This window comes from Syngnathoides biaculeatus, chromosome 10, assembly GCF_019802595.1.
Source record: "Syngnathoides biaculeatus isolate LvHL_M chromosome 10, ASM1980259v1, whole genome shotgun sequence".
In the NCBI taxonomy this organism is placed as follows: Eukaryota; Metazoa; Chordata; class Actinopteri; order Syngnathiformes; family Syngnathidae; genus Syngnathoides; species Syngnathoides biaculeatus.
The window spans coordinates 20,104,476-20,127,200 of NC_084649.1; the positions used below are offsets into that span (position 1 = coordinate 20,104,476).

General features: G+C 43.0%; 3 protein-coding genes across 4 annotated transcripts; 2 read left to right on the plus strand and 1 right to left on the minus strand.

Annotated features, from left to right (window-relative positions):
• Positions 1 to 626: 626 nt before the first annotated feature.
• pdhb (pyruvate dehydrogenase E1 subunit beta) lies at positions 627 to 7,029 on the plus strand. The gene is made up of 11 exons (XM_061832758.1): positions 627 to 736; positions 812 to 871; positions 2,032 to 2,139; positions 2,286 to 2,348; positions 2,438 to 2,473; positions 2,556 to 2,746; positions 3,927 to 4,021; positions 4,133 to 4,243; positions 5,345 to 5,436; positions 5,520 to 5,661; positions 6,807 to 7,029. The coding sequence occupies exons 1-11, from the start codon at positions 698 to 700 to the stop codon at positions 6,950 to 6,952; spliced, it is 1,083 nt and encodes a 360-aa protein (XP_061688742.1). The 5' UTR covers positions 627 to 697; the 3' UTR covers positions 6,953 to 7,029.
• A 941-nt stretch (positions 7,030 to 7,970) lies between these two features.
• LOC133507571 (bromodomain adjacent to zinc finger domain protein 2B-like) lies at positions 7,971 to 14,566 on the minus strand. Of its 2 annotated transcripts, none has more exons than XM_061832757.1 (5): positions 13,859 to 14,566; positions 12,583 to 12,794; positions 11,177 to 11,523; positions 9,007 to 9,178; positions 7,971 to 8,558 (listed from the first exon to the last, which is right to left on the minus strand). In XM_061832757.1, the coding sequence occupies exons 1-5, from the start codon at positions 14,091 to 14,093 to the stop codon at positions 8,241 to 8,243; spliced, it is 1,284 nt and encodes a 427-aa protein (XP_061688741.1). In that variant the 5' UTR covers positions 14,094 to 14,566; the 3' UTR covers positions 7,971 to 8,240. The 2 variants fall into 2 exon arrangements, with proteins under 2 accessions (XP_061688741.1, XP_061688740.1); XM_061832756.1 differs by having other exon boundaries at positions 9,007 to 9,256; positions 13,859 to 14,558.
• Positions 14,567 to 15,769: 1,203 nt separating this feature from the next.
• Positions 15,770 to 18,134, plus strand: kctd6a (potassium channel tetramerization domain containing 6a). The gene is given in 3 exon segments (XM_061832759.1): positions 15,770 to 16,595; positions 17,753 to 17,963; positions 17,966 to 18,134. Coding segments are annotated over 3 exon segments (321 nt in total). The 5' UTR covers positions 15,770 to 16,575; the 3' UTR covers positions 18,056 to 18,134.
• The last annotated feature ends 4,591 nt before the right edge of the window (positions 18,135 to 22,725 follow it).

Sequence of the window (22,725 nt, forward strand, 5' to 3'; positions counted from 1 at the left end):
TCATTTTATAAGAAATTAACCAGCCAATCCAATTCGTTTTATTGAAAATTTTGAATGTAAAATTAATTATTTTACAAATGTTTTTGTATAATTACTTAACCAATAAATACAAAAAAATAATTAATGAGAAAAATGCTTCTGGAATGTTGTTTACAAAGAATTAATCAGTCATTTTCTTCTCTAACTACGTGGAAATTTGTTTCATCAATATTATGCATTTGCGCAAATCATATTTTGTCTATAATTAATTAACCATTTTTTAACCATTTGTCAAATTTGACCAATATTGTATTTTTCATTGTAAAATTCACAGTAAATCTGTGATAATGTATTTAATGAGATGAATGAGTAGCACAAGTAAATCGTCTAAAACTACACTCAATAGCATTGAATAAACATACAAATTAAAAATAATGAACTAAAGTGTTATGAGAATGAGATTGTATCGGGTACCTAATATTGTGGGGAGGGGTTCCTCCCAGTCAAGTAGTGCGCACGCGCACTCGTGTGGCGGCGATGGCGTGCCCTTGGAGCTTGTGAATAACACTACGCCTCTTTTAACATTTCCGTCGCTCTGATTGGCTTTGTGATCACACTTCCTGCTGACGACAGTAAAGCCGCCACTGTGATTGGTTGAAATCTGCTTCGCCTTCCACCGGAAACGCCCTCTCATTGCCAAAAAAAGGACTGGTTAAAGATGGCGCTGTCCGTGAAGTCCGTTCTCCGTTCCGGAAAGGTACGAAAACGTGTTAAAACACGCCAACGGTGTCGTTTTGGTCACGTGTGTGAGTAAAATGTTGACTTCCGTCAGAATGCCGTGTCGGTGCTCCGGCGACGGGCCTTCCACAGGAGCGCGCCGGCCGCTGCTCAGGTCAGTGTCAGTAGCTAGCAGGCTAACGTCACCGCGGCTCAACCCGACTGCTGGCATTCAGATGGTGCCAGGTTTAAAAAAAAAAAAAAAAATGTCAACGTCACTTTTTGCGTCAAATATTGTTTTCGCATGTTCACAATACGGCGCCTCCTCATTGAGTACATTTGTTTCATTTGGAACCGTCTTTTCCAACCCTCATTGAGTCAAAGACCATATCGAGTTTCCTGAAACTGTAAATGTTGAAGGCAGTCACGTTGTGGTACAGCCAAAAATTACTTTGTTATTATGATGTGTACGATTAAAAGGCTGCACTACTCCTTTGACCATTTCTCAAGCAAGTCGCATCATTCCCACAATGTTCAGCTCCATAAAATCTAACCCTAACCCTATTTTCAACACTCCAATAATTCACAACTTCCACATTTTTCTGTTATAATTTACACATTTAGACATATCGTGCGTTATTTCCTCCTCTTGAGATTTCATCAGATTCAAAACTTTCCTTTTGTGATGCAAAATATATTTTCCCCACAATTAAAAACATTCTACATTTTCACAGTGAAATTCCACATTAAATTTCCCCATATTAAGACAGTCTACATTATTTCCATCCATCCATTTTCTCATCCTCACGAGGGTCGCGAGGAGTGCTCGAGCCCGTCCCGGCTGTCAACAGGCACGAGGCGGGGTACACCCAGAACTGGTCTCCAGCCAATTGCAGAGCACATAGAGACAGACAACAGTCGCACTCACAATCCCACCTAGGAGCAATTTAGAGTGTCCAATTAATGTTGGATGTTTTTGGGATGTGGAAGGAAACCGGAGTGCCCGGAGAAAACCCGCGCAGGCACGGCGGGGAGAACGTGCAAACACCACACAGGCGGGGGCGGGATTGAACCGGGGTCCTCAGAACTGTGATGCCAATGCTTTATCAGCTGATCCACCGAGCCGTCCCTATTTTCATACATTCATATGCAATTTACCTTTACCAGCTGCTGCCCAAAAAGTATTTTCCGCATTCCAAAAATTGCCAAATTTCACATATTCCTAACAAAGTTTGTCGGTGCGCCCCTCACCATTCCTTCCCCCATTTCTTCAGACGCTCGCGCATGTGAAATATTTTGGTGTCACGTTGTGAAACTGGCCTGTGCCGCGCTCAGGTGACGGTCCGAGACGCCTTGAACCAGGCCTTGGACGAGGAACTGGAGAGGGACGAGCGCGTCTTCCTGCTGGGGGAGGAAGTTGCCCAGTATGACGGCGCCTACAAGGTCGGCACCGCCTTTCCTCGGGCACCTGAAATGCGCTGATATTTTTGTATTTAGCAACATTTCCTTGCCAATATTACATAATATTTAGTCTATCCCTGAGGGGGCCGCGTCGCTTTGACCGAACGGTGGTTTGTGTCTTTTCGTAGGTGAGTCGAGGCCTGTGGAAGAAGTACGGCGACAAGCGCATCATCGACACTCCCATTTCCGAGGTAGCGAACGCGCCCCAAGACGGCGCCATCTCTGTGTGCATTTTTGTCGCCTTTAAGTATGTGGCTAAGTGTTTTGTTGTACGTTCCAGATGGGATTTACCGGCATCGCGGTGGGCGCGGCCATGGTGAGCGCGCCGGTCGACTCGCCTTGCGAGTACGTTCCCGGGGTCCAAAATTTGAGTGTTTTCTGTATTTTTAACCCCCCAGGCCGGCCTGAGGCCCATCTGCGAGTTCATGACCTTCAACTTCTCCATGCAAGCCATCGACCAGGTCATCAACTCCGCGGCCAAGACGTACTACATGTCGGCGGGCCTGCAGTCCGTGCCCATCGTCTTCCGGGGGCCCAACGGCGCCTCGGCCGGCGTCGCCGCGCAGCACTCGCAGTGCTTCGCCGCCTGGTGCGACGCTGCTTCCGCCGTCCTCCGCGTTTTATACACCGGCCGAGGTTTTTTTCTGGTTTAGCCACAGGAGGATGCGTTAATTAAAAGTCCAGTAATGAGTTCAAATAATTCCTTTGATTATTAAAAAAAATAGACCATCAAAAGCAGGAAAAATAATATTTCATTGTGCAGTAAAGCCTCGGTTTTCGAACGAAAATTTCAAGGTTTTTATTTTGCTTCTGTTTTCGAACAAAAATCGGTACTCTAGCGCCCCAAACAAAACCCGCAAATACCAAATTTTGCGCGGCCAGACCAACTGACCCACGATGCGCTTTGTTGGGAATTCCCACGCCCCTGTAAAATCCCGAAAATAACATAATGCGTGCGGCGCAAGCAGCTGACCCACCCACGACGCGTTTTGTTATTGTCAATTCGAACATCCCCCCCAAAAAAATGACATAACGTGCGTGGCGCAACCAGCACACTTTTGTTTTTCTGTATAACGCAGCCTCTGTACACAGAAGTGTCCCGGTAGTGATTGTTGTTTTTCTTCTTATGCTACAGTTACGGCAAAGCACTCCCAACCTAGCATACTCTACTACTAAAGCATACATTTCAAGCAAAAAATAAATATATTTCTGAAATTATTTTATTATATAAAGTATTTAAACTGTACATGTATTTCTACTATGCAGTTTACTATCAAGAAAAGCCAAATTTGTTAGGCTTTGAACGCATTGTTTCTTTTCGTATTCATTGTAATGGGAAACATCGATTTGGTATTTGAACAAATTTCTTCTCGAACCGTTTTCTGGAACGGATTGTGGTCGAGAACCGAGGCATCACTGTATACAAAATATTCCCTCGTAATAACAACCCCTTTCCCAAAAACAAAAGACTAAAAATCTCTGAAAAGTACAGAAAAATCATGAAATTACACAGTAAAATATTAATCAGAAAAACATTAATTTCCTGAAATTCTCGATCAAACAGTAAAACATTTCCAAAAAGGATCTGTGAAAAGCAAAACTTACAAAATTTTCTGTAAAAAGTAAAACATCACTGGAAACAAGTGAGAATGATTAAGTCATTATTTTATTTTATTTTTTTAAATGGATTGAAAAATATATTTTCCTCAGACACGTCACAAATACAAACCCGATTTGAACTTGAGTCAATATTGTTTTTGCGCGATCAGGTACGCTCACTGTCCGGGTCTGAAGGTGGTGAGTCCGTGGAACTCCGAGGACGCCAAAGGTCTGCTCAAGTCGGCCATCAGAGACGACAACCCGGGTGAGTGCGCACGGCCTGACAAAAAAGGAAAATCCTGGTCTCGGTTTCTGCCCCCCCCCCCCCCCCCCCAAAAAAAAAACAATTATGAAAACAACCAAACTTTGTGTGCAGTCGTGTTCCTGGAGAACGAGCTGATGTACGGCGTCCCCTTCGAGATGTCTGACGAGGCGCAGTCCAAAGACTTCACCGTGCCAATCGGAAAGGCCAAAATCGAGAGGCAAGGTGAGCGTCGGCCGGTCGACTTCCGACCGTCGTTGAAAAATGAAAAATGTTCTTGAAGTGCTGACATTAAGGAAAAAGAAAAATGGCCCATTTTACTACAAAGAAACATTGCGGGAGGTAGCCAAGGTCACAAGTATTCATTTTTTTTTTTTTTTTTCCAAATTTTATCTTTGCCAAATTTATGCAAATTTGTTAAAAAAAATTCAGTTTGCGTTTTCAGTTGGTTTTTTTCAAAATTTTGTTTTAATGGGAATCGTTTTCAAAATTTTGAGCACTCTTTTCATGTTTAATTTTTTTTGAAGATGCGTTTTTTTTTTTATCCAATTCTATTTTTAGTTTGTTTGAATATTTCTTTTGTAATGTAAAAAAGTCAGTAATTTTAAAAAATGTAATATATATATTTATTTATTTTAAAAAAATATATATTTGTATTCTTTTCAATTTAGGTGCTGAAATTTCTAATCTTATCTGAATAATTTGGTATTTAATTTTTCAAGGTTTTTTTTTTTTTTTTTTTTTAAGTTTTGTACTTGCATGTTGTATGGTAAAAATGTTTACTTTGGTGTATCTTTTCATTATTTTTTTCCAAATGTTGTTTTGTATCATAATATAGGTGTTTTTACATTGTACAAAAACCGAATCAATGTTTCCCATTACAAAGAATGGAAAAAGAGAGAATGCGTTCCAAGCCTAAACAAAATAAGCTTTTTAAAGCGTTTTTGTTTAGCTTTTGCTGATAATAAACTGCATAGTAGAAATACATGTATAGTTTAAATAATTTCTATAGTAAAAAAATATATTTATTTTTTACTGACTTACTTATGAGATGAGGATTTATTTTTTTTTGTCGGGGTGTGCGCACTCACCTGGGTTGGTTGGGTCCCTGATGGCCGACTTGCGCAGACCCTTGGCGTCCTCTTACTTAGATATATTTCATTTTAAAGCTTGATTTTTTTTTTTTTTTTTTTTTCCTTCCCTGCCAATATTTTCTGCCGTATTTTGGTTCAGCGATCTCGTGATGACGGTGATGCCATTTTTTTCTTCCTCACGAACTGGTCGACCCGGTCGCTAACGTCCGCGCGGTCGCGTGTCGTCGTTCAGGTTCTCACGTGACTTTGGTGTCGCACTCTCGCTACGTGGGCCACTGTTTGGACGCCGCCGCCGTGCTCGCCAAGGAGGGGATCGAGTGCGAGGTAGGAAAGCGGACGGGGCCCGCTTGCGTGCGGTACCATTTTTGGGGGAAACCTGTTTTTTTTTTTTTTTTTTTGTGAACCAGGTGCTGAACCTGCGCACCATCCGGCCCATGGACGTGGAGAGCATCGAGGCCAGCGTGATGAAGACCAACCACTTGGTGACGGTGGAAGGCGGCTGGCCGCAGTTCGGGGTCGGGGCCGAAATCTGCGCCAGGATCATGGAAGGTAACCGGGCCTGGCTCCACGCGTCGAAAACACAACTCGGATTCAATCAGAAAGTCTTCTAGTTAAAAAAAAAAAAAATTAAAAAATCTAATAGAAGAAAATCATACTTCCAAAACTACATTTTTGAGAGGAATTTGTGGATACTGCCAATATTCCAAAGAGAAGTTAAAAAAAAAAAAAATTCTCAAAGGAAAAAGTCCTAAACGTAAGAATCCCAAAAATATTTATAATAATAAAATAAATTGAAAGTGTAAAAAAAAAAAGAAAATTCTATATACGAAAACAAAACCACAAAAAAAATTGAGAAAATCCTAAGATAAAAATTACCTTTTATGAGTTTAAAAGAATGTCATTTCAGAAAGAGTTCACCAATGTTTTTTTTTTCCCTCTGATCAAAACTGTTAATTTATTTTCAAAAAAGGTTTAGTACAGTGGCTGTTTTTTTTAACACTTTTTTCAATCTTTTTTTAATCATTATTCTTTAATTATATATTTATAATTAATAAAAAATAATTAAAAAAAGTTAAAAGTGGAAAAAAAAGACAGAAATTTGTAAATATGTAAAAACAACCCTCCCCCCCAAAAAAACTTAAAAAGAGAAAATCCTGACAAGTTAAAAATGACCTTAGATAATTTTAAAAGAATGTAATTTCAGAAAAAGTTCACCTTCAATATTTTGTTTTGTTGTTATTTTTGGACATTTGCATTTTTCTCCATGAGGAAAAGTAAATTGCTAATTTATTTTCAAGAAAGGTTTAGTATAGTGGAAATTCTCTTTTTTTTTTTACACTTGTTTCAATCGTTTTAAATATTTTTTTTTATATATTTATAATAATAAAAAATAATTAAAAAAAGATTAAAACAAGTATAAAAAAAGAAAATTGTAAATATATAAAAAGAACCCCCCCCCCCCCAAAACTTGAGAGAAAATCCTAACAGGATAAAAAATGACCTTTTTTAAGTTTAAAAGAATGCAATTTCAGAAGAATAAAAGTCCCATTTTCATCCTTCAATTGGCTGCAACTTGGAATGGAGCCCCTCAGGGAAATGTTTTAAGTTCCTTGCATTTTCTGTTTAAAAAAAAAAAAAAAAAGTGCTCTCTTCATGACCTTATCATGTTTTATTATTATTTTTTTGTGCCCAAGGCCCGGCTTTCAACTACCTGGACGCTCCGGCCACCCGTGTGACGGGCGTGGACATCCCCATGCCGTACGCCAAGATCCTGGAGGACAACAGCATACCGCAGATCAAAGACATCATCTTCTCCATCAAAAAGACCCTCAACGTGTGAGACAGGAGGAAAAATGTTTCAAAAAAAGAAAACAATATTTTGTAAATACAGTCGTGCGCGATTTGCGAAAGGTTTCACTCCGGTCGTTACCGCCTGACTTCGTCCACGTCGAAATTCCGCCATTTAAGCCGCCTTGGTAGTTTTGCAAACATATTGTATTTATTAGATATCATCTCGGCAACCTCCCCAAAAAGTGTTTGGCCGAGGCAGCCGGAGGCGAAAAGTGCCGGCCAGACTATTTACTGGTTCTTCGTGGATGTTTTCTCCCTGTAAATGTTACGCCAATTAAAAAAAAAATATATGAAAATATGTATCCGTTGAGTTTCTGTTGCAATTTGATGTTTGTTCAAAATGACCAATATTTCATTACAACGAAACGCTTGCCATTGTTACATTTAAAAGCAGATGCTAAAATTATGAACAGTATTTTTGTTACCACAATTCCCGGCCTACAGAGTGCAAACCTCGCACCGCCGCGCTAATGCTAGCGGCATGCTAAAAGGGCCGATTAAAAAAAAACCAAACATACTGGTAAAAATCGCTGAGACACGGCATTGACAAGCTAGCGTAGCACGAATGGGGTAAGACCGGTAAAAGTCACTTCCTCGGCACACGTATTCCACCGGTCTCACTCTTACCTTTTCCGCTCGAGTACCCCTTTGTGGCCGTTAGAAAAAAAAAAAAAATGCACAAATTAGCCACATTCCTCCATAAACCGCAGGGTTGAAAGCATGTGGAAAGAAAGTTGCGGCTTTTTGGCCCAAAATAATGGTATATACAATTTTAAAATTATTTTTTCTTTCCAATTATGCACATTGTAGCAATTAAAATTGTATAAAAAAAAAAAAAAGGCTGAGTATTATGTGGTCAAAGGACATTTTAAAATAATCCACATTGAGTTCACTTCTATTCATTTCAACCTCCAATGACCAGTTTGAGCAAACTGGAATCATTCAATTACATTAACACTGTACACGCTAAAAATGTCACCAAAGTAAATTAGTATCTATGTACAAAATCTCAACCTTTTAACATTTTTTTTTTATTGTTGCTATTTACAAGGTTACAGTTTGGGCTTGTGCATTCTGATCGCAAACGATCCAGTTTGGTTTTTTGCCCCCCATGAAACTGTTAAAAACGTTTTGAAAGGAAGACAAGACAAACCTCCTTTGTTCCAATTTTGACCTTTTGGGATTGAAGACACTTTTGAAACGTCTAAAAACAAAAACGAGGCATTGGCAAATTTAAAAAAAAAAAAAAGACATTTCCCACAATGCCTCGCGGGAAGTCAAGGTGCCGAGAGATCGGCCCGGCCCACTTCCGAGTGTCCCTTGAGCAAGTCCAGCCGTACCACCACCACTCTCCTTTTCCTCTCCTCCTCCTCCTCCTCCTCCTCGTCGTCGTCCTCTCGCTCACGCTTCCTCCTCCTCTTCTTCTTCTTCTTTCTCCTCTTCTTCAGTTCCTCTGGCAGAGGGTGCTGCTCTTCCTCCTCCTCCTCTTCATCGTCGTCGTCGTCTTCTTTTTCCTCCTCCTCCTCCTCCTCTTCTTCTTCATCATCCTCATCCTCTTCCATGTCAGTCATGTGATCTTGAGTCTCCACTCCGTTCTGGCCAGAAAGGGGGGGGGGGGGGGAATATGTACAAAACTGCAACTGACAAGTGATTTTGTCCTTTTACATAAAACAAATCTTCACATTATCTTTTCACATCAGAATATATCTAAGATCTTTTTCATATTTTAAACAAAGCAGTATTTCACATTTTCACAAATGTACTCAGACTTAAATATAGATCAGAACGAAGTGATTTAGCTCAATTTTTAAAATTTATTATTATTTATAGATAATTTTTGGGGGGGCATAAAGCAGACCCGTGTGATTCCTCTCATATTTTGTCAATTTTTTTTGCATTATAACTGACACTTTTTTTTTTTTAAGCGTTACAAATCAATTCTCAATTACGTATGATATGATTTCCTTTGAGGTTGAAAGTTTACGTAAACGATAAGCGATGTCACGGCTTCGCGTCCCGATCCGATTCCCGCTCGCCACTCACCGCCTTGTCGTGGGCGGCGCCCCCCCGCAGCCGATGCAGGCGCAGGCGCACGGTGTCCTTGTTCTGGCACAGGCCCAGGCTGTTGAGGGTGTCCAGGGCGGGCCCGGAGCAGCCCTGGAGCCGCAGCTTGGCCCCCAGCGCCGCCTGCAGGAAGTTGTTGGTCCAGATGTTCCTGGTGAACAGCGGAACCGCCAGCGTCAGCACGCTGCGACGCAGCACCTGCAGCTCCGCCTCCGCCGCGGACAGCTGGCTGAGCGAGCGCACACGCACGGACGGATATTTAGTCATTGCATCACAGTTTCAGTTTTCATTTCATGTCAAAATTTGTGACCGTTTTTTTGTGTTTTACACAAAGCAGACGTTCAACCTCTTTTAATAATCCATATTTGTTATTGGATATTCTACCCATACTAGATTTTAAAAAATGTTTTTACACAAGATGTCTATTTGTAAATTTTATACATAGTGTTGGCAACTTTGAATAAAGCATAATCAACATTAAAAATTTTAAATGAAAATTAGCATAATGTGAAGTTTAGGTTTAGCAACTTTTTAATCAAGCGCGGGTAATCCGTTTGGATTCTAGCAATTTTTAACATGGTAGAAATATGTGATGACAAATATTTCTATGAATTTCTTTACATTAAGCAACAATATTTTGAAAAACGCAGCATTTTATATCCTGTAATTTCTGGCCTGTATACCGCAACTTTTTTCACATGCGGCTTAAGCAGTGATGTGGCTAATCTGTGCATTTTTTCTAACGGCCGCAAGGGGGCACTCAAGCGGAAAAGACCGGTGGAATATATGTGCCGAGGAAGTGATTTTTACCGGTCCGGCCCTGTTAGCGTTGCGCTAGCATGTTGCTGTGTCTGAGTGATTTTTACCGGTATGTTTATTTTTAAACTGTTAGCGCCGTGCTAGCTTCTTGTTGCTGTGTCTCGTGATTTTTATCGGTATGTTTTTTTTTTTTAACCAGCTGTTAGCTTCGCGCTAGTGTTAGCGCCATGCTAGCATGTTGCTGCTGTGTTACTGCCGTGTCTCAGTTATTTTTAATCGCTGTGTTTTGTTTTTGTTTTTTTAAGCGGCCCTGTTAGCACTGTGCTAGTATGTTGCTGCTGTGTTACTGCCGTGTCTCAGCGATTTTTACCGGTATGGGTTTTTTTTTTTAACCGGCTTTGTTAGCGTCGCGCTAGTGTTAGCGCAATGTTAGCATGTTGCTGCTGTGTTACTGCCGTGTCTTATTTTTAATCGCTGTGTTTTTTTTGTTTTACCGGCCCTGTTACCGCTGTGCTCGTGTGTTGCTGTTGTGTTACTGGTGCGTCTCAGTGATTTTTACTGGTATATATATATATTTTTTTTAAACCGGCTCTGTTAGTTTTGCGCTACTATTTAGTGCTAGCATGTTGCTTCTGTGTCTCAGTGATTTTTTTTTTTTTTTTTTAAACCGGCCCTGTTGCTACTGTGTAGCTGCCACAGCAGTTTTTTGTTTTTTTTTTACACCGTTTTACCGTTTTGTTGCTATGTTAAGCAAAGCTATTAAAACTTTGAAAATTCTTTCTGTGTACCGTCTTTGTAAATATTTTGTGTTTCAATGTGGGCACTTGCAGCTTTTACACAGGTGCGGCTTATGTACGTACCAAATATTTCCTTTACAAATGTACTGGGTTAGGCTTATAAGCAGGAGCGCTCTGTAGGCCGGAAATTACGGTATATACATTTTTTTTTTTAACCATTTAAGACAGAACGGATTTTCAATTTTCAATATTTCCTATGTTTTATCATGCAAAGGAATGCTTTTTTTTTTAATACAAATTAATACCCTCAAGCAGAAATTTCTCTTCTACTTCTCTAGTTCTGCTTGAGCACAATGCCTTTTTTTAGTTTACATAAAGACGCAATTTCTTTTAACGATTTTAGTTGTGACGTTTTCTCGGATTTATTTTGTTCTTGTACATTTGGTTCAATTAAAGAAATGTGATTACATTTTTTTTTTTTTTTTAACCACAAAGGAATGATGTGATTATCATTTTTTATTTGCCTTTTTTAATAAAGCACCGTTGTGTTGTGTTGTCTTTCCAGATTTGTAAAAACCGAACTCACTGACCCCCTCTACGGGAAGCTAAGACTAAATCTGGGCCGAGAGACGTACGGCGCGTTGCGTACTCACTGCCTGCTCTTGACGAGGGCGCCGACGGTGGGGAAGAGCGAGCGTAGGCAGGTGGTGACGAGCGGGGCGCGCTCCTGCGCCCACGCCAGGCATCGCGCCCACGGGAAGAAGGCCAACATCTTCTTGCTGGACACTTTCTGGTGGAAGGGGCTGTCGGCGTGGCGCGACAGCGCCTTCATCTCCTCGCGCAGCTCGCGGCTCAGGAAGTCCATCATCGGCTTGCGGGCGCCCTTGGCCGACCAGAGCGTGCGGAAGGCCGAGCGGTAGCACGACTTGCTCACCAGCATCGCCGCGTGGCTCTTCTTGCCCATGCGCTGGCCTCCCTTCGTCCTGTGGCGGCCTCCCGTCTGCGTGCACAGACGACAACGTTGTCATTGCGTGATCGCGCGCAACGAGCCAAGTGCTTCATGGATTGTTAGACTGTCGGTCTACATGTGTTTCTACACCATTTGTGTTCAAACATCTGCTGCTTAAAGGCCAGTAACTATGGCAACAATGCTAATTTCTTAAGATCCTTTTAGGCCTTTTGCATCGTGTGCTAGCAATAAGCTAGCAGACTTTGTAAGACCGAGTTTGGTTTAGGTTAAACAATGTGTATTTTTTTTTTTTTTTTATCTTTCGTTTGAAACTTTTTTCCAAATGTAATCGAGGATGGTGTCTTTGTCTTAAAAATATTTTTTCCATCTCTATACATTTACATTATGCTATTATTATTTTTACATGAAGCCATATTTTGTGAGTTTGTTTTTTTTACATTTTGTGACAAAAATTGTCATTTTTCACTGTAGATATGTTCGAAAAAGTGGACTTTTTTTTAGAGTTAAAGGATTTTTTTTTACATTTTTCTGTCATATAGAATACTGTTAGGGTTTTCATAAAAATTAATAAGACAAAACAATTATTTAATTTAATATAATTAATAATTTCAATAATATTTTCCATTTGGTTAAACAAATATGAATGAGATGAAATATGTATTTTTTAAAGTTAAATGTAATTTTTTTCCATCAATAAGCAGAATTATTTTTACTGTTTTATATGGAACATATATATATATATATATATTTTTTTTTTTTTACACAAAATTTCACAGTTTTTACATTTTTACTTTAAGTACAATTACTTGATGTTGTTCTTTACATTTTGTTGGTTACAGAAATTGTGGATTTTTTTAAAAAACTGATTTACTGTAAAATTTTCTTTCTTTCCAGCCTTTACCAGAATTTTGTGTCATGTGACTTTTTTCCCCATTTAGTTAAGCATGAAGGAAGGTGATAAAATGTGTTAATGCCACGCAAGATATTTATTCTTTTATCAATGTTGCTTTTCTCGCCCAGGGCCCCACAAGGGTCCGAAAGGCCCCACGACGTATCTCCCCCACCCCCACGCGGAGGCCCCTCCCTCACCTGCTTGGCCGCGGCAGGTTTGAGCCACACGATCCTCTTCCCGTTGTTCTTGCGGCAACATTTGGTCCGGATGACCTGCGCGCACGTTTCGCACACGAAGGATTTCTTGCCGATGGCGCCGGCGTCGGGGAAGACCCACTGGGCGGCCTCCGGGGTGGTGAAGGTGAACACGGCCCTCCGGTTGAAGCCTCGGCCCTGCCGCTCAAACGGACCTGTTGACAGGGAGGGGACTCGGTCAGGCATCGGGGAAGTTTCAAAGTAGGGATGTTTGCTGCCATTTTTTTGTGTGTGTGTGTGTGAGTACGATACTCATCAATACAAAATATACTTTTGATTTGATTAGCCAAAGACACATAACTGGGATATAAGAAATGTCTTCTTTCTGGCACAGACTATGCTTTACAGCTGTCGACCCGCCGCACTGCAGTGCGAACTACTGGCGTGGATGACTGCAACGAGCTGCGGGCACCAGTACTGTACGCGAACCCTTGAAATAAGGCCGTTACGAAATGCACATTTGGAACAAGCTACAAGTGTTAGCATCTATGGCTAGTACAGCTAACATAATCCATCCATCCATTTTCTTTGCCGCTTATCCTCACGTGGGTTGCGGTGAGTGGTGGAGCCTATCCCAGCTGTCAATGGGCAGGAGGAGGCGGGGTACACTCTGAAATGGTCGGCAGACAATCGCAGAGCACACGGAGACAGACAACAGTCGCGCTCACAATCACATCTAGGGGCAATTTAGAGTGTCCAATTAATGTTGCATGTTTTTGGGATGTGGGAGGAAACTGCAGTGCCCAGAGGAAACCCATGCTGGCGTGGGGAGAACATGCAAACGCCACACAGGCGGGGCCGGGATCGAACCCGGGTCCTCAGAACTGTGAGGCCAACGCTTTAACAGCTGATCCAACCGTGCCACCCAGCTAACATTTCTGACGAAAGTACTTTTACCGTGGTCAATTTTTATTTTGAAAGATTTGATTATTTTCTATTTAATCCCTTCCATCCATCCATTTTCTCAGCCACTCATTCTTGGCAGGGAACTGTCAGATGCTCGGGGCAAGTTGCGAAAGTGGGAAATCTTTGCAGACGTGCTGCTTCATTGGCATGGCCACGTTGAAAGGGAAAGCCCACTTTTAAAGGGAAAACTTGTAGTTTGGAAGGGAAAACTTTTTAGTTTGAACTCTCCTTTTTCTGATCTGGGTCACAGGCACAGACATTTGTTCGACCAGTGAAACAAGTTGTAAGGAACGTGACTATTTCCAATGCAGACCCTTGCAGCAGGAGCACGTCTTGTCCTCCTGGACCTTGGCCCGCCGACGGCCGCGCTGTCCGGCTACTTTCGGGAGCTCGTCGTCCTCGTAGTTGTCTTCATCGCCGGTGGCCGCTGGAAGCTCGGCTGCGGCGCTGGCCACCTCAGTGTCGGCATAGTCGTGTTCGTGGGACTCGGACGGAGGAGCCTCGTCGTCGTCGACAGCAGCGGTGCTTTTGGCTTCCTCGCTCGTCATCGCGAAGCCAGGGACAACTTGTCAGAGGGACTGCAAGTGGGAAAGTACGAAGTCGGCGGCGGCCATCACTCGGCTCGCGTTAGCAACGAGCTAAACGAAAAAAAGGCCCGACACAGCACGGAAGCCACCGTAGCCGCCGCTCAAAAACAAGAAAACATACAGCCCGTAAATGCGAGGAGGCCTTCCGACACTCGCAAGCACATTCACAATGGCCTCAGAGGAATACTTGGATGTTTGGGCTAAAGGCAGCTGGACATTGAAAACGTTGGTTGTAAGTTCAAAGCCTCAACTTCGATTCCGCCTGCTCTTCTTCTTCTTCGCAGTTTTCATACGCCTTTTGGCGTGCGACTGCCACCCACAGGCCGATGGGGGTGTTGCATTCGAGTGCCCTTCGGGGCCTGCTGCGGCGGAAACGGCGCCTCAGGGACGGGATTATTATTATTATTATTATGTCTTTATCATTGCGCAACCCACGCCGTTCAAATATATCCGCACGATTAAGGTATGAAAAGATGTGTCTCGAACACACCGAGGTCAGAACTCGTATTTTTCATGTCTTTTTCTTTTAATATTATTATTATTATTGTTGTTGTTGGATGGCGTTTATTAAGATTATCTGTTAATGTACTGTATTTTTTTTTACAAATTAAAGTTTTTTTTCTTGTAATTTTAGCTTTCTAGTTAAGTTTGGGATAAAAAGTTTACATGACAACTGCCGAAAATTGAACGTGACATACTGAGTTAAAACCCATTTTTAAGTTTCGTAAAGTTCAATGCTTTTACTTTGGTGAGTCAATTAGTCACAAGGTCACCATAAGTTTTTTTTTTTTTTGGAGCGCTTGGACGGAAGTGATTCCGGGTTGTTGCCACTGATCTAAAATAAAAGACTGGATAGCGCATACACATCTAACGGTGTGTCGATTGGTTGAAGCCGGTTGCCGCCATCTTGGTACTCCCACAACGTGTGGAGAACATGGTTTACAGGTTCGATTATGGCGGGGTTTTTCCTCAAAGTTTGGCATGTAGAGTTAAAAGTGGTCGTGTGAGCTTGACATTTTTTTCAGTTCTGGTAACATGAAGAAGTTTTAATTTGACTTGGTAAGCCAAAAAAAGGCAAAGGAAAGACATATAACACCGTGACCCTGCATATTACCTGGGGTCCGATTTCCGTGACATGTTAACTTTTCCCAAAATACGCTGTGAAGCACTATCATCATAACATAGCAAAAAACTAAGCATTTTTTTTGTCATAAAAACATTCAATTTGAAGTCAATCAGTTCCATATATTTTTGGAAATAAGGACTCAAAATGGGAAAATACATGCTAAAGGCATTGTTCATTTGTTGTCTCTGCGACGTCCTATTTCAGACAGAAAATTTAAACTTGTTTCCTCGCATTTGAAAATCAAATTCAATTTGCAGAGTTCTGTATTATGAAATTTAAAAAAAATTCACAGAAAATCTGTTTTCTTGCTTCTCCACTAATGAAGTTTGGGGAAATATCGCTTTTTTGCAAAAAAACGTCGGCCTATAAAGGTGAAGCGGAGAGTGAACAGTGAACAACAACCGTAAATAAAACTTTGTTCAAGTGAATTAAACTCATCAGAACATAAATAAAATCTTTACAAACAAACTTTAACAGTGTCAAAGTAAATCTTTCTAACTTACCTGTTGAATGTTTTCTCACAGCCATGAAACGTGAATTGCTGTCGCTGCACAGGTCGGCATGCTTGTTTTGGGAGTATCAAGATGGCGGATGGTGACTTCAGTTTTGGTGGCCAATCCAGTCTTTTTTTTTTTTTTTTTTTAGATTAGTGGATGCAATTTACAGGCCACGGTTAGCGTTTCAAAGTACAGTTTCAAACTACGCCGAGGGTTCGACGCCAGGCGTGTGGTGTTAAATTAGTGGTTTAAACAAGGGTTGAGAGGTTTCACCCCAGGTTTGGGTTTTTAAGAATGGTGGAGTTTTGAAATTCGGGTTTTAAGCAATGGGTAGTTAGTGTTCAAGTCAGGGAATGTCAAAGTAAGGTTTCAAGGCAGGTTTGGACTTTCAGTGTAGGATTTTAACCAAAGAATAAGCTTTCAAGTCAGAATTAAGGTTTCAAACTAGGGTTTCAAGCAAAGGTCAAATTGTAAACAAGGGTCGTGGTCGCCAATTTGGGTTTTCAACAAGCACTGGGCTTTTAAATTCGGGGTTTTCAGCAAGTGATGGGCTTTCAAGCCAGGGTAGGGTTTTAAAGAAGGGTCGGTTAGGCGCTAAACTTAAAAGCAAGAAAATACGGTGCTGTAACAGTAAATGCTGGGGGAAGGAAAGTCTGGGCCTCGAACCAACCTCGGCTAAGCGGTAGAAGATGGATGGATCGATCGAAGAGTAAATGCGGCCTGTCTCCATGGCAACAAGCCACTCCCCTTCCGACATTGCAGGTGCTGATGGGCGTCACTGGAACAGTTTAACCGCTGCGCAGGAGCAACGCCATGAACAATGGAGACCGTGGGCACCTGGTGTGTGTGTGTGTTACTGTCTCTGAAATTGTGTACTGTGTACACGTGTTTGTGTCTGCGGCGCGATAAAGTGAGCAGGTGACACCGAGGCGCTATCCGGACTCCATGCTGGGGGGCCGTGTTCCGAGGGGACGCGGCTTCCCTGAGGGACGCCCCACGGGAACTACTCCGTCGACCGCGACGGGACTCTCTTCCGGGACAGATGAACGTCTGGCGGTTCGCGTTAGCTAAGCTAACCTAGCAGTCGATGGCTTTACTTGCTAGTCAGCTTGAAAGGCCTGTCAAGATGGACACAAAAACGAGAAAGAAGACAAAGTACCAAAATAAAAGCATGAACAGAGCAAAACATAATTGATCACAACCAGAGTAAGTCGGGTTTAAAGTCAGAATTTGAGTTTCAAGCCAGGGTTACTGATTAAAAGTAGTTTTTCTACAAGGGTTAGGGCTTCAAAATGGGTTTCCAAGTCAGCGTTTGACTGTCACGAACCTCCAGTGCGGAGGCGAACACAAATGCAGGACTTCGAGGGAGAGGCATAATGTTCAATGTGTTTTATTCCGGAAACTGGGTCATACACGGCAGAGGCACAGAAACGCTAGGCTAGGCGGGATCCAAAAGACATAAATCAAGGGTTCGATGACTCTGAAGCCAATTAATTAACTCAACAGGACAGGATCAAACAAAAGGGCACAGAATCGCTGTAACTGGGGTTACTCTAATGTACGCGTAGAAGCGGAGAGTCCCACAGGCAGTGAATGCAACTCACTAGCACGAGGCAATGTGTTAGTGTCTAATTACAGTAGACCAAAAGTGAAACAGCTGTGACCAGTGACAGGTGTCACCACCCAGAGCAGATACCTGGCCACGCCCCTCTTGGCAGTGGCTTAGCCTTGCTCATGACATTTGAGTTTCAAAGTATGGTTTAAAGTCACGTTTAAGATTTGAAATTGGGTTTTTAAGACAAGTTTTGGAATTTACACAAGTGTCCAGGTTTCAAAGTAGAGTTTTAACCTGGAAACAGGATGTTAAAATATGGTTTCAAGTCAGCGATAGAGTTTCAGATTATTAGAGTTCCGTGCCAGTACTAGAGTCTCAAAGTTGGGTTTCAAGTCAAGGTTTTGGTACTTGGATTTCGTCACTGTCCCCGTGCCGTCCTCAGTTACATCCTGAAGTTCCTTCGCTCGTCCGACCTGACGCCGCTGTGCGACTTCAAGGAGGCGGAGCTTCTCCGGAAGGAGGCGGACTTCTACAAGATCGAGCCCCTACTGGAGCGCCTGGGAGACGCCGTCAGGCGTCCTCGGTCGGCGCCATACCCAAGCGACTCGTACGACGAGCTGCTGGAGCTGTGCAGCACCCGGAAGCAGCCCAAGTACAGTACTCCAATCCGGTTGCAATCATCATCAAGCAACTGACCGTCACCACCGAGGTCCGCCGTCGCCTTGTCCTAACAAAACTCTCTTGAAACTAGGCTCTGAACCACAGACTCTGGCTAGAAACCTTAATTTGAAAGCCTAACCCAGGGTCAAAATCTTTCTTTGAAAGCTAACCCAAGTTTGAAACCCAAATTGAAATTCAAACCCTACCATGAAACTTCAGCTCTCTCTTAAGTTTTTCTTCTTAACGGTATGGTTTTTGTCCACATGGGCGAGCGCTCTAACGAAAACACGGTGGAGCACCATTGGACCTGGTGCAGACGTGCCCGCAAAGCGGACATCTGACGTGGACCCAATCGCAATCTCCGTTCTATCGAAATACTCCCGATGAATAAAGAAAGTCTGAAAAAACATTTTGTTGTTGTCATTCTTAATGAAAAAAAAATTGTTGAACTGATCACAGAGCTGAAGCCTTCACTTGAAATCCCAATCCTGTGTTGTGAGCAAGGGGCGTGGCCAGGCCACTGCTCTGGGCGGTGACACCTGTCACCGGTCACAGCTGTTTCACATTCGGACTGTAATTAGATGGGCGTTTGCCAGTTCGTTGCCTTGCGTTAGTGACTTGCATTCACTGCCTGTGGGACTCTCCGCTTCTACGCGGAAGTTAGAGTAACCCTAGTCACAGCGATTCTGTGCCCTTTTGTATGATCCTGTCCTGTTGGGTTTGATAGTTTGCTCCATAGTCATCGGACCTTGCTGTATGCCTTGTCGGACTGCTACACCGTGTGTGACCCAGTTTCCGGAATAAACCACATTGAACATTATGCCTGTGCCTCGAAGTCCTGCATTTGGGTCCGCACCGGAGATTCTTGACACCCTGGCTTGGAACCCTACTTCTCAATCAAACCTCACCATTACTTCAAATCCTAACGCTGGCTCGATACCCTACTTTCAAATCCTAACTCAGTCACTGTGATTTGAAGGGCACAGACGCGCCTGCGCCTTCGCATTCGCAAATCTGCATAGTCGAGCACGAAAAATCACGCGCATAAAATTTGTTACCAGTACAAAAAAATATAGATATTGAAAGACTTTGCTTATTTTGTGCAGTCTTGACCAATGTGCCCTCGAAGCTGTGCCACTGCACAATTGTCGCACACGTCTCCTTCTACTTCCTAGTTTACCTGATACCGCCCTCCTCCGCTCAAAATTACAAACTGAACACACACCAGCAACTTTATATCTGCGGGCATGACAGACCACACCCGTACATTTTTAAAATGTGAGTGACTGCTAACCTATTCCGTAACCCTACTTTTGTCATGAGCCAGGCTGGACCGTGGCCAAGAGGGGCGTGGCCACTGCCCTGGCCGACGACACCTGTCACCGCCCACAGCTGTTTCACGTCGGGACTGTAATTAGATGGTGTATTTAAGTCGGAGTTTTGGTTACTGGCATTCGCCAGCTTGTTGTGCGTTGTGCCCTGAGTTAGTGAGTTGCATTCGCTGACAGTTCGGAATCTCCACCACTGAAACTAGCGTAGTGTTGACCTATCCTCGTCACAGTGTTTCTGTGCCACCATAGCTTAGTCGCGTCTTAGTTTATGTTCCATAGTCAAGTCCTAGTTCATAGTTTGTCTCCTAGTCATCAGACCTCGCTTCACGTTTTTGGGTCCCGCCTTCGCTTAGCGTTTCTGTACCTCTGCCTTCTCGGACCGCTTCCACCGTGTATGCCCTCAACTTTGAATAAAACTACGCCTAACACCATGTCCTCGTATTGGAGTCCTGGAAACCCATACTCACTCATAAAAAATTAAACGCGATAAATACTATAAATCAAATTAGTAATGGTACAGTTACGAAATTAAATGGAGTCAAAACACAGATGACGTCATGCACCCCGCACACGCTGGAGGGCTTCACTTCCAAACAGGAAGTGGGCTTGATTGGACAGTTTCAGTAACAGGAAGATGAGATTTTGAAGTAAGAAAAGCAAAATTTGTGCCCTGTGGATGAAGATAATTCAAGTCATAGCAATCCAGCCCCCTCGTGGCACCATCAAAGTCCTCTTAACTAACCCAAAAACTCACCTATTCATAATTTCCTGCGAGGAGTATTTTTTTTAATTTTATTTTATGGTGAAATACGTACGTACGTTTTTTTTATTGCTTTACAACACCTGTAAACGAGACCATTTTCAAGTAATTGTCAAACTGGGACGAAACACGTCACCAAAACCAGTGAAACCTGTTGCAGCAGCTCATCAGAACATTGGTAATCCGATCTACGGCCGCCACTTTGTCGCTGCGAGGATCCGACGCTTTGGGACGTGAGAGGCGGCGGCAGCCATCGCGCCTCTATTCATAACACACACACACACACCAAAAAAATAATCTTCATAAGAATTCTGAGGAGTTTGTTTGGACACGTACACCTCACAGCTAAAGCTGGCCACTATCTAATTTGCCCCCAAGAGTATGGAAGTGATTTTAAAAAAAAATAGTAGTAAAATTCCTTTGTGAAGAAAATTCATTCATCCATCTATTTTCTTAGGCGCTTATCCTCACGAGGGTTGCGGGAGTGCTGGAGCCGATCCCAGCTGACAACAGGCAAGAGGCGGGGTACGCCCTGAACTGGTTGCCAGCTCCCCCAAAACATGGAGCAAATATTTTTTTCTTAAATCTCAAAATTCCCTCATGAATTCCATTTTCACAATTTGTTTGGATGAACGCGCGGCACGGTGGGGGCAGCTGTGGAGGACCCGGGTTCAATTCCCGGTCCCGCCTGTGTGGAGTTTGCATGTTCTCCCTGTGCCTGTGTGGGTTTTCTCCGGGTGCTCCGGTTTCCTCCCACATCCTAAAAATATGCAAGATGAATTTGACACTCTAAATTGCCCCTAGGTGTGATTGTGAGTGTGATTGGTTGTTTGTCTCCATGTGCCCTGCGATTGGCTGGCGACCAGTTCAGGCTGTACCCCGCCTCCTGCCCGTTGATAGCTGGGATTCTCTCCAGCACTTCCGTGACCCTCGTGAGGATAAGCAAGTCAGAAAACTAATGGATGGATGCTTGGATTAAATGAATAAAAAAAGAACCACCATCTACTGGATGGATTGGGTCACTGAACTCAATATTTCGCTTTTTTTTCAAATCTTTTTTTTCTCTTTTTTTTCCTGAAAAAAATCCTTGTGAATAAAGATAAAAGGTTTAAAATATTCACTTATTTATGTATTTTATGAATCTAAGAGTGGCGGCATGGTGCCTCAGCTGGGAAAGCGTTGGCCTCACAGTTCTGAGGTCCCAGGTTCGATCCCGTACCCGCCTGTGTGGAGTTTGCATGTTCTCCCCATAATTGCGTGGTTTTTCTCCGGGCACTCCGGTTTCCTCCCACATCCCAAAAACATCCAACATTAATTGGACACTCTAAATTGGCCCTAGGTGTGATTTTGAGTGCGATTGGTTGTTGGTCTCCATGTGCCCTGCGATTGGCTGGCGACCAGGTCAGGGTGTACCCCGCCTCCTGCTCGTTGGCAGCTGGCATAGGCACCAGCACTCTCCGTGACCCTTGTGAGGATAAGCGGCAAAGAAAATGGATGTATGGATGAATCTAAAAGTGGCAGGACCAATAATTTTTTTAAAATTTCATTGCAATTTGGCAGGCTTGTTAACAATACCTTTCTCTGTCAGTGTGTGGGATTTGCATGACGTTTTTCAGGCCTGTTTCTTGCAAAGCTAGGCTAATGCTATCAGCAGCTAGCTGTCCCCGCGTGCCAAAGCCAAGGTCTTGTGGAACCCAGCCAGACACTCGCTGGCTGCGACCGTTGCCTCCTCAAAATAGGATGTTTTTCTTCCTCCTCCCCCATTGCCTCTTTGTTCGTGTGCACCCTGCAAAGCGAATTCAGGGAATTGTTTCTCAACACATTGAGTGTTTGAAAATAATTGGCGAAAAAAAAAATCACTCCCCCGAACTATAGACTGCTTATTTGTGGAGTTTTTCAACATTTCAGTTATCCCGGTTTTTGGGCGTGACTCTCGAGGATGCACCTGACCATCTAGCACGAGTCGCCCCTGCCCCACTACGGTGGCTATCCGGTACAATTGCAAGTTACGTTGTTCGAACTACTTAGTCCGTTTTTTCCGCTACAACACAGGTGTCAAACTCAAAGCCCGGGGGCCAGATCCGGCCTGCCACATGATTTTAGGCGGCCCCAAATCTAGTATGTCAACTTCCATGACCCATCCATCCATTTTCTTTACCGCTAATCCTCACAAGGGTCGCATGGAGTGCCGGAGCCTATCCCGGCTGTCAACGGGCAGGAGGCGGGGTACACCCTGAACTGGTCGCCGGCTAATCGCAGGGCACAAAGAGACAAACAACGGCACTCACAATCACACATTGGGGCAATTTAGAGTGCCCAATTAATGTTGCATGTTTTTGGGATGTGGGAGGAAACTGGAGTGCCCACCCGGAGGAAACCCACGCAGGCACGGAGAGAACATGCAGACTCCATACAGGCGGGTCTGGGATTGAACCCGGGTCCTCAGAACTGTGAGGCTAAAACTTTCCAGCTGATCCATTGTGCCGCCACTTCCATGATTCTTGTGAAAATCTGTGCCAAAGTTTAAAATTTTCACATATCATAAATGATAATGGTGCGATATTACAAGTATTTTTTTTCTTACTAAACATAAACAATTGTCGAAAAAACTTCCAAACCCTTCCAAAACTTGTTCATAAATTTTGTATGTAAAAATGATGAGGT